The sequence below is a fragment of the Sinocyclocheilus anshuiensis genome, unplaced genomic scaffold, assembly GCF_001515605.1.
Source record: "Sinocyclocheilus anshuiensis isolate Anshui unplaced genomic scaffold, SAMN03320099.WGS_v1.1 scaffold2819, whole genome shotgun sequence".
Classification (NCBI taxonomy): domain Eukaryota; kingdom Metazoa; phylum Chordata; class Actinopteri; order Cypriniformes; family Cyprinidae; genus Sinocyclocheilus; species Sinocyclocheilus anshuiensis.
This window is the reverse complement of record NW_015551325.1, coordinates 10573-26483: the sequence shown is the minus strand read 5'-3', so window position 1 is coordinate 26483 and position 15911 is coordinate 10573. Positions and strand designations below refer to the sequence as shown.

General features: G+C 38.1%; 1 protein-coding gene across 1 annotated transcript; it reads right to left on the bottom strand.

The window, feature by feature from the left end:
* Positions 1-1128: 1128 nt before the first annotated feature.
* LOC107663474 (zinc finger and SCAN domain-containing protein 31-like) lies at positions 1129-14194 on the bottom strand. The gene is made up of 4 exons (XM_016453717.1): positions 14151-14194; positions 13377-13621; positions 7047-7270; positions 1129-1146 (listed from the first exon to the last, which is right to left on the bottom strand). The coding sequence occupies exons 2-4, from the start codon at positions 13546-13548 to the stop codon at positions 1129-1131; spliced, it is 414 nt and encodes a 137-aa protein (XP_016309203.1). The 5' UTR covers positions 13549-13621; positions 14151-14194.
* Positions 14195-15911: the final 1717 nt, after the last annotated feature.

Sequence of the window (15911 nt, the reverse complement as noted above, 5' to 3'; positions counted from 1 at the left end):
AAATACATTGCCATTTTGAATATTGCATTGCCATTTTGCATATTACATTGCAAATTGAATTTTGCTACACATATGCTTCCATAGCTCGTAGCCGCTCTCACGGTGGGATTGAATACCGTTCCCACAGTGGAGAGGCTCCGCAATGTCAAGAGAAAACTTGAAAGGGAACGTCTCCAGTTACTGTCGCAACCTTGGTTCCCTGAGAGCGGGAACGAGACATTGCAGAGATTGCCGTGCTCGCTGCTGACACAATTGTCGTGTGCATCACATTTTATATTGCCTCTCGAGCTTGTTTTTGTCTCCGCAATGTCTCGTTCCCACTCTCAGGTAACTGAGGTTACGACAGTAAACAGAGACGTTTTTGTGTATTAATGAAAAAAAGCAAAAAGTGTCTCTACTGTACCCAGTCTACTGTACATACATTTAAACCTAATCCAGTGTAACGTGTGGAAAACTCATTGCTTCGTCCCTAATTTATGGAGCAATTAAAGCCCTTTATTTGGCTCTATGCATGCTGATGTGTGGACATGAAGAGCAGTTGGATAAGTTTAATTTTCAAGACTTTACAGAAAATAACGTGCAGTTAAAAATGCAACAGGTATTATCATCTATATATGATGAACAATTAAATGATAATATTGCCTAAAACTGGTCCTTTTAGATCCAGCAGTGTGGGCGCGTGTGGACTTCATGACTGGATTGCAGAATGTGGAGTTCCCTGGATCTACAGTGCTGATCTTCCTGAAATCCCCAGTGTGCAGCCTTGTCATTAAACAATACATTTATTGTGGGCATTAGAAGCCTACATATCTTTAGTTTATATAAAACCGTAATACATTCATCAAACAATTTCATCAGAAACCTTTATTTAAACTTTTGAAGGATCTAAGGATCCTTAGTAGCAACCTGCATTTGTTTTGCTTCAAGAAAGCAACCATACATATGTTTTACTGCCTGTTATATTAATTCATTAATTAATTTATAATTATTTCTAATTTAATGATTTTATTGTTTAATTTAATCATATTATCATTTATTACAAATTGTTTTTAAACCATTCATATATTCATTTAATTTATTTATTTATTGATTGGTCATATTATATTATTTTTCCATTGTTGTTTAGTCTTATGAAGACAAAAAGCCCTTGAAACACACAGTCATGAGTAAGAGATAAGAGAATGTCTCCATTTCAAGGTTTTTAACGTCACAGGACAAGCAGTAATTTTCCATTGCTATTGCTTTGTGGTATAACAGTACTTGTTGGATTTGTGTTCGTCAGACAAAGTCTGAGCATTGAAACATACACAACTTATTCAAAGATTATTCAATAAACTTGCTCTTTTATCATCATCACTTCATCTCCTGCTCTTCACTGGCTTTAGTTGGTCAATTTCTTGGCTGATAAAAGACTGTTAATACAGTTTTGGGTATTAGACAATTTTGCTGACTAGTCCTGTTACCACACAAAATGGATATTTTCTGACAGGATCTGGCATCCGGGACTGGATCTGATATTTCTGGCATGGAGGCATATGATCTAACAGTGTCATACTCACCAATATGTTGTTTCAAAGCCATAAGACTTTGTTCATCTTTGGAACATAAATGAAGATATGTTATATAAAATCTGACAGATTTTGGTCTTTGAACTGAAAGTTTGTTCACCCAAAACTCTGATGTTTTAAAATGTTCATAAGTAGATTGTAAAATAAATGTCTATGAATCCTGTGGTTTAATCGTAAGTTTTCTGTAGTGCAACGATCACTTTATATGATGGGCAGATGTAATTTAGGCTTTTATTCACATTAAACAGTTTCATTCATATGGTGTGATTTTATGATCATGGATTCATTTTATGAACTTTTGGTGAATACATTTTAAATTGATAGACAGAAATTTGTCTGTAACAGACTCAGATTGACAGATGGTAGGTTCAATAGTTTATTGCAGAAATGAGTTAACAGATGAAAAATGGTAATCAATGCAAATAAACGCAATGTTTAGTGAGGAGACTAAATGTAAATAGCAATACTGTCCTTGCAGGTTGATCGTGGACGCTGGGCAGAGGATGAAGATGAGAAGAAATTGTTGATCAGGTAAGTATCCAGGTATGGGATTGCACACAGGATGGATGAGTAGAGGAGATATAAATAGGGAACTATTTGAGGGGACAGCCATTTGTAGTGGTGTCCGAAACCATAGTGGACGCTCTCAAGCGCACTCATTCAATCCCACAATGAACTGCAAAAACGAGTATATTGAATTCCTGTGTCTCGCCAGAATATGGCGCCCGCAGCTGAATCATTCATCCATTTGTTCATTTTACAAAGCGCTCGTCCACGGTGTACAGCATAATACAATAAATGCATTGTAAACTGATTATTAAATTGCTGAACTAGGGTTTTATACATAATTTCCATGACCGAGTTCAAGATAAATCCTTTCATCTCACTACTGGAGCTGCCAGTTTGCTAGTTTCAAATGATTATTAAAGAGCAAGCACAAACTATGCAAAAGCCTTTCCGGTGCACTCAGTGTCCAAATTCACTCACTCGTTTTCATTCCCTCCTTCAAGTGAACTGTATTAGTGGCCTAATGTAGGGAATAGAGGGTATAGGGGGGCGATTTCAGATACAGCCAAGGAGATCATATAAGCAATCTGTAGCTGAGTTTGAGACCACACAAAGACTGGGTGTGAGGTGTGTGCTTAAGGCTACGTCCACACGAAGCCAGAGCTTTCCCTATCCAATCTTTTGTTTTCCCCCTCGTCTCAAGAAATATCTGCGTCCACACTAAACCACAAAACCGACACAAAATGGTGTAGTATACATGCCAGACCAGCATGTGGCGCTGTAATTCTTCCACAGAGATACACTAAAAACGGAGAAAAAGACTTGGACTATGCGCATAAACCTTGCGCGCGGTATACAAACGAACATGGAACAATACATTTATTAATCAGTGTTAATGTTAGTTAAGAAAAAGACAATCGTTCAGTGTCTGTTCATGTTTTCGTTGCTGTTACGTGACGTAGCGGTGTCCGACTAGGGGCGAGACGTGGGTTGATGACGTCATCGTTTCAGAAAATATACGGATTCGCTGTCCACACGAAAACGCAAGGGCGGCGTTTTCAGATTTATCCACTCTGGGACCCGGTTTCAAAAAATATCGGTTTCACTCTCCCAAAACGCCGGATCCATGTGGACGAAACGCTTATACGATACAAAATTTATGCGTATACAGCTAAGCAAAATTTATCCGTATACAGCTAAACGCGTCTCCTTGTGGAAGGGACCTAATGCTGCGTTCAAGTCCTCCTGGGACGTTCATACTTACGAGTTGACAAGTCGTAATTACGACGTCAGGTGCGTTCAAGTCAGTTTAGTCGGCACAAGATGGCGGTGTACCTTCTTTTAATAAATTACAAGAAAATACAACAGGGTCTGTTAACTCTGCTTATAGAAAATGAAGAGTAAAGAATTCGCATCAGGTGTGTTTTGCGTTTTTAATATTTTTAGAACCTGCAACATGGCAAATCAAAAGATTTTTCACCTATAGGTGCAAAAATTATATAATTTTTTTACTTGGATTTCATTAACTAGCTGCGTAACAAGAACATGACCAATTTAAGTTTATAGGACAACTAAACTTAACTATCAATTTAAACAAAAATTTACCGTCAACTACAGACGTTGCATCCATCGACTCCGCCATGTTTCTCATTGACACGCCCCCAACTCGGAAACTCGGGGCTTAAAGAAAATTTTGAGTTTCCCACTCATAATAACGACTTTGTGGTGGTGTTCATGTGCGTTCAACTCGTAAATACGATCTATCCAACATGACTTGAATGCACCATATATGTGGTGACTTGATTGCTGATTAATCCAGACCAGGTGTGGGTGATTAGGACTCTGGTGAAGGTGCACGTTGTGACTGAGTAGTGAGGGAGCCTGGCCAATCTGTGACTGTCAAATTTGATTAAAAATATACTAATTTGTGATCCAAACACAAACAAATTCTTATAGATTTGGACTGACATGAAGCTTAGAGCCATTCCACACGGAGACGCGTTTAGCTGTATACGTAAAAGAAATTGTATCAGCATTTCGTCTAGACAGATCCGACGTTTTGGGAGCCTGAAACTGCTATTTTTTGAAACCAGGTCCCAGAGTGGATAAATCTGAAAACGCCCCCCTTGCGTTTTCGTGTGGACAGCTAATCCGTATATTGTGTGAAACGATGATGACATCGCCACTACGTCACGTAACAGCAACAACAACAGCGGACTAAATGCTCGTGTTCGTGCTGCAGAAGCTACTGAGCCTATTAGCTTTACTAAAAAACAATCAAAAATTACTAAAGCAAAAATGTTTGTATACAGCGCGTAAGGTTTAATGTATCTCTGTGGCAGAATTACAGCGCCACATACTGGTCTGGCATGTATACTACATAGTTTTGAGTCGGTTTCAATTGTTTCGTGTGTAGTTTTTTTTTTTTTTTAGAATGAGGAAAAAAAAAAAGATTGGATAGGGAAAGCTCTGGCTTCATGTGGATGTGGCCTTAGAGAGGACTTCTGACAAATATAAAAATTCATCATCATCAACTACTATTATATATATATGGTCAAAAGTTTACATCCCCCTTTCAGAATCTGCAAAATGTTAATTATTTTACCAAAATAAGAGGGATCATACAGAATGCATGTTATTTTTTATTTAGTACTGACCTGAATAACATATTTCACATAAAAGACATTGACATAGTCCACAAGAGAAAAAAAGTTGAATTTATAAAAATGACCCCGTTCAAAATGCTTGATTCTTCATACTGTGTTGTTACCAGGATGATCCACGGCTGTGTTTTTTGTTTTGTGATGGTTGTTCACGAGTCCCTTGTTTGCAACTATTACAGAAGATCAGGGTCAATGTAACTTATTTTGTCTTCTGGGAAACATGCAAGTATCTTCTGAAGGGCAGTACTGAATGAAAAATAAGAAAAATGTACACATCTTCATTCTGTTCAAAAGTTTACACCCCTGGCTCTTAAAGGTCACGTATTATACACCTTTCTGGAGTTTTATTTTAGGTTTTGATGTCCTTAAGAATATATATTTGCAGTATAAGTACCAAAAACCATCTAAATATATTTTTACAGCTCCTTTCTCAGAAGCTCTGCTAAGAACAGGCTGATTTTGGCCTGTCTAATTCATATTCATGAGCCTCTTGTTTTCTGAGTGACGCACGGCCAGGCCAACCACAGGTAACTAGGGTCATGTATGCTGTAGCCTGCTATGGCAAATAGAAAAATAGAAACAACTGTAATGATGGCCACTGCTGAGGGAAATGTTGTCCGGCCTTACATGTTTGAGCCGGACTCAGACCCCAAATCAGTGACGACAGGAGACAACCAACCACCTCCTCAAATGCGCTTACAACAGGATGTTTCAGAATGGTAATTAAATTTTTTTTTTTTTTCAAAAACCGAATGCAGTAATCTACGTAACTATTGCTTTCCTACTGATACAACACGTCAGCATCAAGTTAGCAACACGCTAGGGGTTACATTATACATTTACATTACATAATGCCTGTTACATTACAGTACATAAAATTTCACTTGCCACATAAACAGAGCAAGGAGAGATGACTGAAGACAATGACGAATGATTTGCAGATCCTGAGCACCACTGACAAACATCTAATCTTGTAAAATGTGTGGCAAGTACTGCCGCTCCATAGTATAAACAGAGTACGTGCGGTCGCGAATCTCGAAAGTGAAAGTGAAACTAAAAAGCGATCGTGCACTCAAAAGTAGTTTCAATGCCAGGCATTATAGCAGCTCCCTGCCTGATGCCCGCAATTTAAACAGTATAACAATGATATAACTGCGAGAGAAAATATTGAAATATATATTTTCCTCTCATCTCGTATTTATTAACTTTAGGGGTTCTGTAGTACACGTCATTTTCTTTCCGAACACGGTATTGGGATGCAGCTGGATTGCGGGGGGTATTGGGGATCACGATGCATCGTCCATCGCCGATGGCTGATAGACTGCATCGATGGCATCGTCTATCGGCCCAACCCTAGTTCGGAAACCTGTGCAGTGATGTAGTTTCCTGACATCCATCGACTGAACAGCGTGTTTCCGTGTGGTTGCTCAGCTCTGGCATGGACGCGATGTTGTCTGGGGGTTTGGCAAAAGGAGGGTGGGACGATGGGCAGTGCTCGGGGTGGTGACTGAAGGCGGTGACTGTGTAGTTCTGACGTCACATTTATACGGAAGTCACAACGGCTCGTGAAAAGGCACAGCTACTTTATGCAGGCTGTGCGCATTTGTCTGTGGATTGACTGTTTTGAAACTTATATGGTAGTTACATAGCCCTTATTCCTCAGTTATCACAAAAAAAGCCAGGCAATTTCAGTTTTGACAATATGGGACCTTTAATGCATCGTTTTTCCTTCTGGAGCATCAGTGAGCGTTTGAACCTTCTGTAATAGTTGCGTATGAGTCCCTCAGTTGTCCTTCCATCACCGATGACATAAAACCGTTCTCTCTTGAGTGATTCCTCAGGTGGTGATTAAGAATGACTGTAAATCTGAAACTCTTTCCTCGCTGACCATACAAAAATGACTTTTTTATGTGCGAAACTTCATCCACATTGAGCACATATGTTGGCACGTGAATTCGTTCTCAGTGTCAATTCTTACGTGGGCATTAAGAATTTCTTTATTGGAGAATTTCTTGCCACACAGTTTGCAGGTGAAAGGAATCTCTCTAGCGTGACTTCTTATGTGGGTATAAAGGTTTTTGTTATGCCTGAAACTCTGTCCACACTGATGGCATGTGTAAGGTTTCTCTCCACTGTGAATTCTCATGTGGACTGTAAGGTTTTGTTTTTGAGTGAAATGTTTTCCACACTGTTGGCAGATGAAAGGCTTTTCTCCAGTGTGAATCCTCATGTGGTCATTAAGAGTGTGTTTATATGTAAAACTCTTTCCACATTGCGTGCATGTATAAGGCTTCTCTCCAGTGTGAACTATCATGTGGCTTTTAAGGCTTCCTTTTTGAGTGAAGCTTTTTCCACACTGATGGCAGGTGAAGTAACTGTTAGATTTGGTCTTCTGAGCTCTTTTTTGTGAGGAAGTCTTTTCAGTTTCACAGAATTTTTCTCCATTCTTGAAATCGTGATGTATTTTCTCATAGTGATCTTTCACTTCCATTTCAGCTAGTACTTCACTCTCCTCTTTCAGCACCATTAGGTCTAAAATGAAGAAAGACAAATACAATTTAACACCAGTTTAATAGCACACAGCAACAGACATCCAAACCAACAACTTGCTTGCTAGATTCTATATGGACTAAGCCAGTGAAAGCGGAGTTGTGTCAGTCCAAGTAAGCTGGCATTTATCAAACCCCTCATCACTTGACCCAGGAGAAATGGTTTATTATAGACCAATCCCAATGTTCAGTTTTACAACAAAATGAGATTTCAGTCAGTATTTAAGCCCCACTGTAGCACAAAAACGTATTAATGCTGCCTTCGTGCTATCGGAAATGTCCTATTTCCCACTTATGAAGTCTTGAGTCTTATGAGCTTGTTGTATTCAAAGTGCTTTAAATGTCGGAAAGAATAAAATGTAGCATCCCATTGGTTGACTATGATAAACATTCACCGCGCTACACGATTCTGGAATTACGGTCAAATACATGCTTATTTCACTGCTTATAAAACATACAATATGCTTCGAATGATCGTTCATATCTAGCCTATAAATACACTACTTTAGCAACAAGACAAAAGGATGTAGTTGTTGTGAGAACAGCATTGACAGCAGCAATGGTTGTCCCCTCCACCATGTTTAAAGATTATGACCCGCTAGGGATGGGGAGTCGACTCCAAAAGAGTTGATTCCTCGACTCTGAATAGCCCTAGAGTCGGAGTAGAAATGTGTCTCTCCTCTCCCTCAAACTGTGTGCTGTGCACTCACAAATCTCTCTATGCTCATGCGCTAGATAATAATTCTTTCCGCACCTGAATTAAACATTGTCAAAAGTTATTATGCACTTTTAAAAAGTAGTCTCAAAACAGACTTGTTCAGGGCCTTTCCTTGATTTTTTTTATTGTTGTATTTAAACTATATATAAACTGGTTATTGTACATTGTTTTACTAGGCCCACTTGATCTCTTTTATGTTTGCATTTTGTTATTTTCTGTGAATGCACATATGCATCTCTCTGTAAAGTACTTTGTAAACACAGTTTTTTTTAAAAGGTTCTATATAAATAAAGCTTTAACCAATCAGACCACAAGATATAACACAATAAATGCTGTGATAGAATAGCTGTTTTGACATTTATTGGGAGTTTTTTTTTCCATCCAGAGTTTGTTTTCAGTTCTGATTTTAGTTAGATTTTTTTTTCATGAAAACCCACTTCATATTAGCTACACATTCAATGGCACTCTCTTCTAAAACAGTGAATATACAGTTATATGACAGTTACATGTTATTACATGGTCTGTAAATGCATTAAACACACAGAGTATAATATAGTGTATGACAAATACGAGAAATTCATTATAGTGTTATATTTGGTCTCCAAATCTTAAGTATCGGTATTAAGTATCTTAAGTATAGTGTATAACTCCAAGTACACAATACATATGACCACAAGAACTTCATATTCTTTTTAGTTTGTGTTTAGATAAATCGTTCTATAATGTATGACAAATATATGAGAAATTCATTATAGTGTTATATTTGGTCTCCAAATCGTAAGTATCGGTATTAAGTAGGCTATCTTAAGTATTGTGTATCAATCCAAGTACACCATAATACATATATGACCACAAGAACTTCATATGCTTCTTTGTTTGTGTTTAGATAAATCGTTCAGAGAGGTTTGACCAAACTGTTAAACTAGGTTATTTCCAAATCATCCAAGCACCCGATTAATATCTAATATTTGATTATTATGACTAAGTAGTTTTAAATTGTAAAGAAATTACAGATCCAACTCTTGACAACGTTTAATTCAGGTGCGAAAATAATTAATATCTAGCGCATGAGCATAGAGAGATTTGTGAGTGCACAGGACAGTTTGAGGGAGAGGAGAGACATGTTTTAAGTCGCATGAGCACAGAGAGATTTGAGAGTGCACAGGACACAGTTTGAGTGAGAGGAGAGACATGTTTTAAGTGCGCGCACTCTCTCCGGGCGAGAGCAGCGTGTATTGGAGCGCACGCGTCCGGTTTATTTATGTGCTTTCGCACTACAATAATGCACTCTCGACATTTGTCATTAAAATAACGCCATAGTCTGCTCCGGTCCAGAGACATGATAGCATGGAGCGGATCACATGCGCGAGTCGGTGCAGACCACAAAATGTATCGGAGCTATTTGAATTCTACACAGAATGCTATATTTTATAGCAATATGGATGAGATTGTGGCTGGCATACCCTGTCAAATGTAGCGTTACGGAGCTCAACGGCTCTGAACGGCTCTAGCCCAAGCTGTGATATAAACTAACGCTATTGGCTATTTTAAAAAGGGGCGGGCTGCTTGATATGTCCCGCCCTGTCTTCCTGTTTCAGTTAAAATGACGTCAACACAGAGTAACGCTGCGTGTTTCTAAGCATTTCAGGGGACCTTTAAAGAGTGAACGAAATTAAGCGAGGATCCGTTTGCTGTGCAGTCCGTGTGCGGTGTGTAGCCTATGCGGTGCAGAAGAAGCACGGGCTCAGTGTGCTTTATTTAGTGTGCTCAGTGCGCTATGATCCGCGGCTGTTTACCACCCATTATTTTTTAATTCAAATTCGAACGTTGTTGCTAATTTTTTTCTCACTCTCAGCATTGTGATTATCTTTTCACACATACATATTCACGTGTAAGCGCAATATTATTAAATGCATTTTACTTCTGTACTGATTTATATATTAAGTTTATATATTAAGATGCTCAAGCAAGTGGCGAAACATGTAAACACAGCCTACAGTCTACTTTTCTTACGTTAAGGTAGTAGGCTATCACAATTTTAAATTAATACTTACCATTGACAGAAACAGCCGTCTCATGCCTTTTTTTGTTTGTTTTTTTGCATTTACATTACAAGAAACCCTGCTGGTCATAAAAAGAACTTTGTTTTCTAACTCCACGAGTGCCATCGGTTACCATGCTTTACCCATATAGCTAAAACTACTTTAATTAGCCTATACGCATTTATGGTGCAATTAATACATTTTGTATCAATCCATGTACATTTTTAACGTGAGCAATGCCCTGTCACTTTAATTCAGGGTGTGCAGCACAGCAAAAATAAAATAGACTCGGTGCGGGAATGATCGCTGCGATGCTGCATATACGTACCGCTCGGAACGCATCGAGTGAATGCTCAACAAAAGCAAATGCTCAAAAAAAAAAACACGCACTGCAAACGGTGTATGTGTGAAACAGGTGTGGAATAGTAAATGTAGTTTGTAATTAGGCTATACATGCTTCTGTGACAGTTTGTATAATTGATGTTTTGTTATGCAATGTTAACCTATGTTTAATGCAGTCAATAGCCTATAGGCTACATTAGGTTTTCCATAGGCTATTCAATCATTAAACTAAGCTTAAATCATTAAAAACTGACACATAATAAACAAATCAGTAAGTGTAGGCCTACATTCGTATGTATTTTTGTATTTAGGCCTATTGTATTTATTTTTTAATATGCTGTTTAAGACTATGCGTTTAGCGCCATCCCCTGACCATTGTGAGACGAATTCAGTAAATAATATATTATTTTTTATTTAATTCTGAGAGAATATTCCACCAATGGCTGTTTTTCGTGACTTTTCCCTCTGTGAAATTAAGTGTCGGCAACAGCAAGCAACAGTGATAGCTAATTTAAAGGTAATGTCACTGCTAAATTGGACTAATTTGGACAGTCACGGTAAATGGAGTCGTGAAATTAAGTGTCGGCAACAGCAAGCAACAGTGATAGCTCATTTCAAGGTAATGTCACCGCTAAATTGGACTAATTTGGACAGTCACGGTAAATGGAGTCGTGAAATTAAGTGTCGGCAACAGCAAGCAACAGTGATAGCTCATTTCAAGGTAATGTCACCGCTAAATTGGACTAATTTGGACAGTCACGGTAAATGGAGTCGTGAAATTAAGTGTCGGCAACAGCAAGCAACAGTGATAGCTCATTTCAAGGTAATGTCACCGCTAAATTGGACTAATTTGGACGGTCACGGTAAATGGAGTCGAGGAGTCGATTCCATCGACTGCGATGGTGAGAGTCGGGAGTAAGAGTCGACTCCGAAAAACCTGGAACCGAACACCCCTATGACCCGCCCAACTCGGAAACTGGTATCAAAATTATTTCAGGATTTCCCAGTAGTAAATACGACCTGAGAGGCGTTCACGTGTAATTTCCGATTAGGAAACTCATATTTACGATAATTCCGATAGCACGTGAAGGCAGCATAAAGTTTTTCTCCATTTTTGTAATTTTCTGATGTTGTAAAACATTTCATGTTGATGTTGTTTAACTGAGATTTTTAATGTATTGTTATACTTTTTTCTCTCCTAACAGACATCTAGTGGTCAAAGTTGATAAATGTATAGATACAGGTGAACTTATTAAAACACTTCCTGTTCTCTTTTGTTTGGCACCCTGATAAGGCCTGTTTGACCTGAAAACCGTTGTTGTTTCTTTGTATGTATCTCTGCAAATAAAGGCTTTTTAAAAGCTAAAATCTATATGAGTGACTGGACGAGGAATTATTTTTTATGAACAACAGGATGTTGATTGATTGATTTAATTCATAGATTTTTTCCCCTTTTAAGGATGTACCAAGACAAACTATAGTTTTTCAACATGACATCACGGTGATTGGTCCTCCTATTAGTCACCATGTATACAGAGTTATTCAGAAGAAGATAAAGGTGATGCAGGTAATGAAGAGAAGTATCCACTGAATGACGGTTGGCTGAGCTTAGTGGAAGTTCATGGAGTTCTTCATGTTTACCTGATCCAAAGCCTGTTGGAATTATTTAGGAAGATCAGTGCAGTCAAGTTCCCGATTCTTACCATTTACCCCGAATGAAGGGCTGTACTGATAAGAATTGTATTGTTGTTTTGTTATGGTGCTTTTCCACTGCATGGTACGGCTCGGTACGGTTCACTTTTGGGGGGTTTTCCACTGGGTACAGTACCTGGTACCTTTTTTAGTACCACCTCGGTTGAGGTTCCAAGTGAACCGTACCGTTACCAAAACGTGACGTGTAAACTCTGCTGATCACGGATTGGCCGGAGAGAATCGTCACTACCTGCGTCACTGAACTTTTAAATCAATACAGCCAGCGAAGGATCGAACGCAACTGTTTTGAACGAGCGCACCTTTTTTTAACAACCAAAAAGTTTTGTTGTCTGTTGTGGAAGTACAGACGTTCCTCTCGTTGATAACAGAGGAGCAGATCCAGCGAGAGCTTGATGGGGCGACGCGGAATGAAAACGTTTTTTAGGAGTCGTGGTAGTAGAGGCGGCACAACTATAACGACATGTGAATAATCCCGCCCACTCTAAAGCGGTACTGAACTGCAGTGGAAACGCAAACCGTGCCGAGCCGAACCGTGCCGTGCCGTACTGAGCCGAGTCGTACCACGCAGTGGAAAAGTGCCATTAGTTAACTTGATTTACTAGTTGTAGTCAAGTCCTGTTACCTTCTGTAGCCTCTGATGTATCAACTTTGGTAACACAAGACACTTTTTTTATCCAATATAATTTCCTGTAAAGCTACTGGAAAATTCTGTACTGTGAAAATATGAACCTTTATGTTGTAAAGCTTGTGGGAGCCTCATAAAGTGCTGGGGTTCACAGCAGCACTGAGTGAGCTCATGAATGCACGTGTGACAGCTGTGTCTATATGGATGCAGAGATGCATTATTTTTCTAAGAATCTTTGTGTTCATCTGAAGAAAGACATATACAATCACATACAGCATAAGAGTGAGTAAATGATGAAAGCATTTTAATTTTTGGGTGGAGTATCCCTTTAACATTACACATAATAATTGTTTTGTTTAGGCTATATCTGTATATTATCCTAAAGCACGTACTATAATTTATTAATGTGTGTCCTGTCATAACAAACGTTTAACTTATAAGCAGGATTTTCTCCGGTTAAAGGCATCGTTAGTATTTGTCTGGTCATGTGACCTCAACATGTCTGACCACATGAGGCTTCATGACAAATTAAACCACTTAAATGACGACACTTATATGACATTCTTCAAAAATATAATTAATTTCTGTACAGCTGGACATTTTAATAAGGATCAAATTAATGAGTTCAGCTTTAAGAATGAAAACCAACCTGTTTGTTCCTCAGTATCTTCATCTTTGACTCTGAATGTTTCTTCAATCTTCATGTCTTCACTCTCCTTTTCAATAAACACCATCTCTGTTTGTGTCTCAGTATCTTCATGTTTGACACTAAATGCTTCTTCAATCTTCATGTCTTCACTCTCCTCTTTAATAAACGCCATCTTTATAATAGTAATCTGGGTGCGTCTCAGTCAGCTCCCTAGTTCAGTAGTCAGCGCACTGGTAAGATAAAGTCTGTCAGAGTGAGAGTTAATGGGCTTAAATGACAAAACTAGCACAAAAAACAATTATATTTAGAAAATGTTTAATATTTAAGTATTCATGATTTATATGTTGTATCTAATATGTAGATTATATTTAATAGATTCCACTTTCAAGACACATTACTGTTGGTTAGTAAAAGTCAAATCACACGTTTGTTTGTTGTTCTCGTTGCATTTACACTGTTTTGAGCAGCAGATGTTGTCAGTGTGTGCGGTGATTCGAGCGATTCAAAACAGTGAATCAATTGTTTCAATTGACTCGGAGTTTCAAAAAGCAAAGCTCCGTTTATTTGCCAGTGACCGAATTCGTGTTTTGATAAACTGACTCACGAGCAAAATGAGACGCACCTTATAGTTAATCATGCGTAGATGCGCTTTACTAAAAAACAACGCTCATAAATGTTAGATGAAACGTTACAACGATAAATTCATAATAAATTATTCATTTTACATAACTTGCAGAAACTGCTTAAACCCTCCAGATGCTTAAAAACACCAACCTTTCTTCAGACGCAGGAGCGCAGCGTAGCCTTATGAAGTCATATCGCCAAACCAAAATAAAAGTCCTGAATAGTCTTCTTCTTCTTTAAATTTTATTGGCGGTTGGCAAAACAACTGAAAGGTGCATTTACCGCCACCTACTGGACTGGAGTGTGGGTAGTACTATATATATATATATATATATATATATATACATACCTTCTCCTTCCCCCCTATATATCTCCATCAAATTCTTTCACTTATCCCAGTATTTTTCAAATCATTCATTAGGAGACTATGTAAGTCCTGAATAGTGCAGAGAAATGTAGGTACATAGAAATACATTACATACATTCAGAAAACACATAAATAACAAAACAAATGTCAGAGGTTCTTGTAGTATGTTAAATGTAGTAAATACTCAGCAATCTTTTCTCAGGTCCAGCATGTGTCGCTCCTGCTGATTCTAGTCTTTTACATTGACTAAGTGTTTTTCAGACAGACATAAATCTCAACATCTGTCCTTTACATTGCTTGTAGAGGATAAAGAGAAACATCTTTTTCATTTCAGAGCTCTACTTTTGTATGTACTTGTTTTGTATATACTCATGTCTGTCTGATGTGAGAGCAAATTACGTCACTACACTGGATCCGTGCATTCGCCTCATAAACCTGCTGCTGTTTGTTCCGATCATGTTAAAAACTAAAAGCACAGAGAACACACACACATTAGTAGCTTTAATAAGAATCTATTTATTCCATACAGATAAGATATTATTTATTTATTCATTTTGATTTCAGTATTATTTGTGACTTGATTACTATTGTTAAATAGAGATACTCTACCAAAAGAAACACTATTTCATTTGTATATTTATTCTGTTGTATTTGCTCTATAGACTCCTGTTGTTTTTAAAAAAGTTTCCAGTTAACATTACTTTGATTCATGTCAATTCTAGTCTGTTTCTGGTATCAGTCTCATGCTGTATGTTAACATGTTGTTGTGTGTTTTTCAGGATCCTTTGACTGTCTTAATGAAGTGGGAACTCCATCCATGACGTTATAAAATCAGATGACCAAAATGTATGTTGCTCTTTCAGTATAAACCAAACTTTTTTGCCTCTTGTTTCTTTCTGTGAACTGTGACTCCTGACGTAAACATCAGCATTTACAGTTTCAATCAAAACATGTTTAAAAAATGTAGTTTGTAGATTATCAAGTACACAAACAAAACGGGATCAGTTCACTTATGGTTGCAAATATTTTCTTCATTTTTTTTAGGTGGCCATCAAATTTTTTTTAAAGGGGTCATATGATGCGATTTCAATTGTTCCTTTCTCTTTGGAGTGTTACAAGCTCTTGGTGCATAAAGAAGATCTATAAAGTTGCAAAGACTAAGTCTCAAATCCAAAGAGATATTCTTTATAAAAGTTAAGAGTCAGCCGCGCCTACCTAAAACGGCTCGTTCTAACACGCCCCCACATACCTACGTCGCTATGTGGGAAGATTTGCATAATGCCGCCCAAATGTTCACGCAAAAAAAGAAGGCATAACTTTTATTCTCGCTGTAGTATTGTTGTTGCCGTGTGTTTCGTTGTGAAAGTGAAACTACTTTGTTTGGTCTTCCAAAAGAGGACGATATCTGTTTCATCATGCCTGGAGCTGATCCGTGCTGGTTGCTGAGGAAATACAACTTTGCTTCGTCCACGGTGAAAGCCTATCTGGCGATCCACAGCGCAGAGTCCAGCTATTTCCTCAGCGACCAGCACGGATCAGCTCTA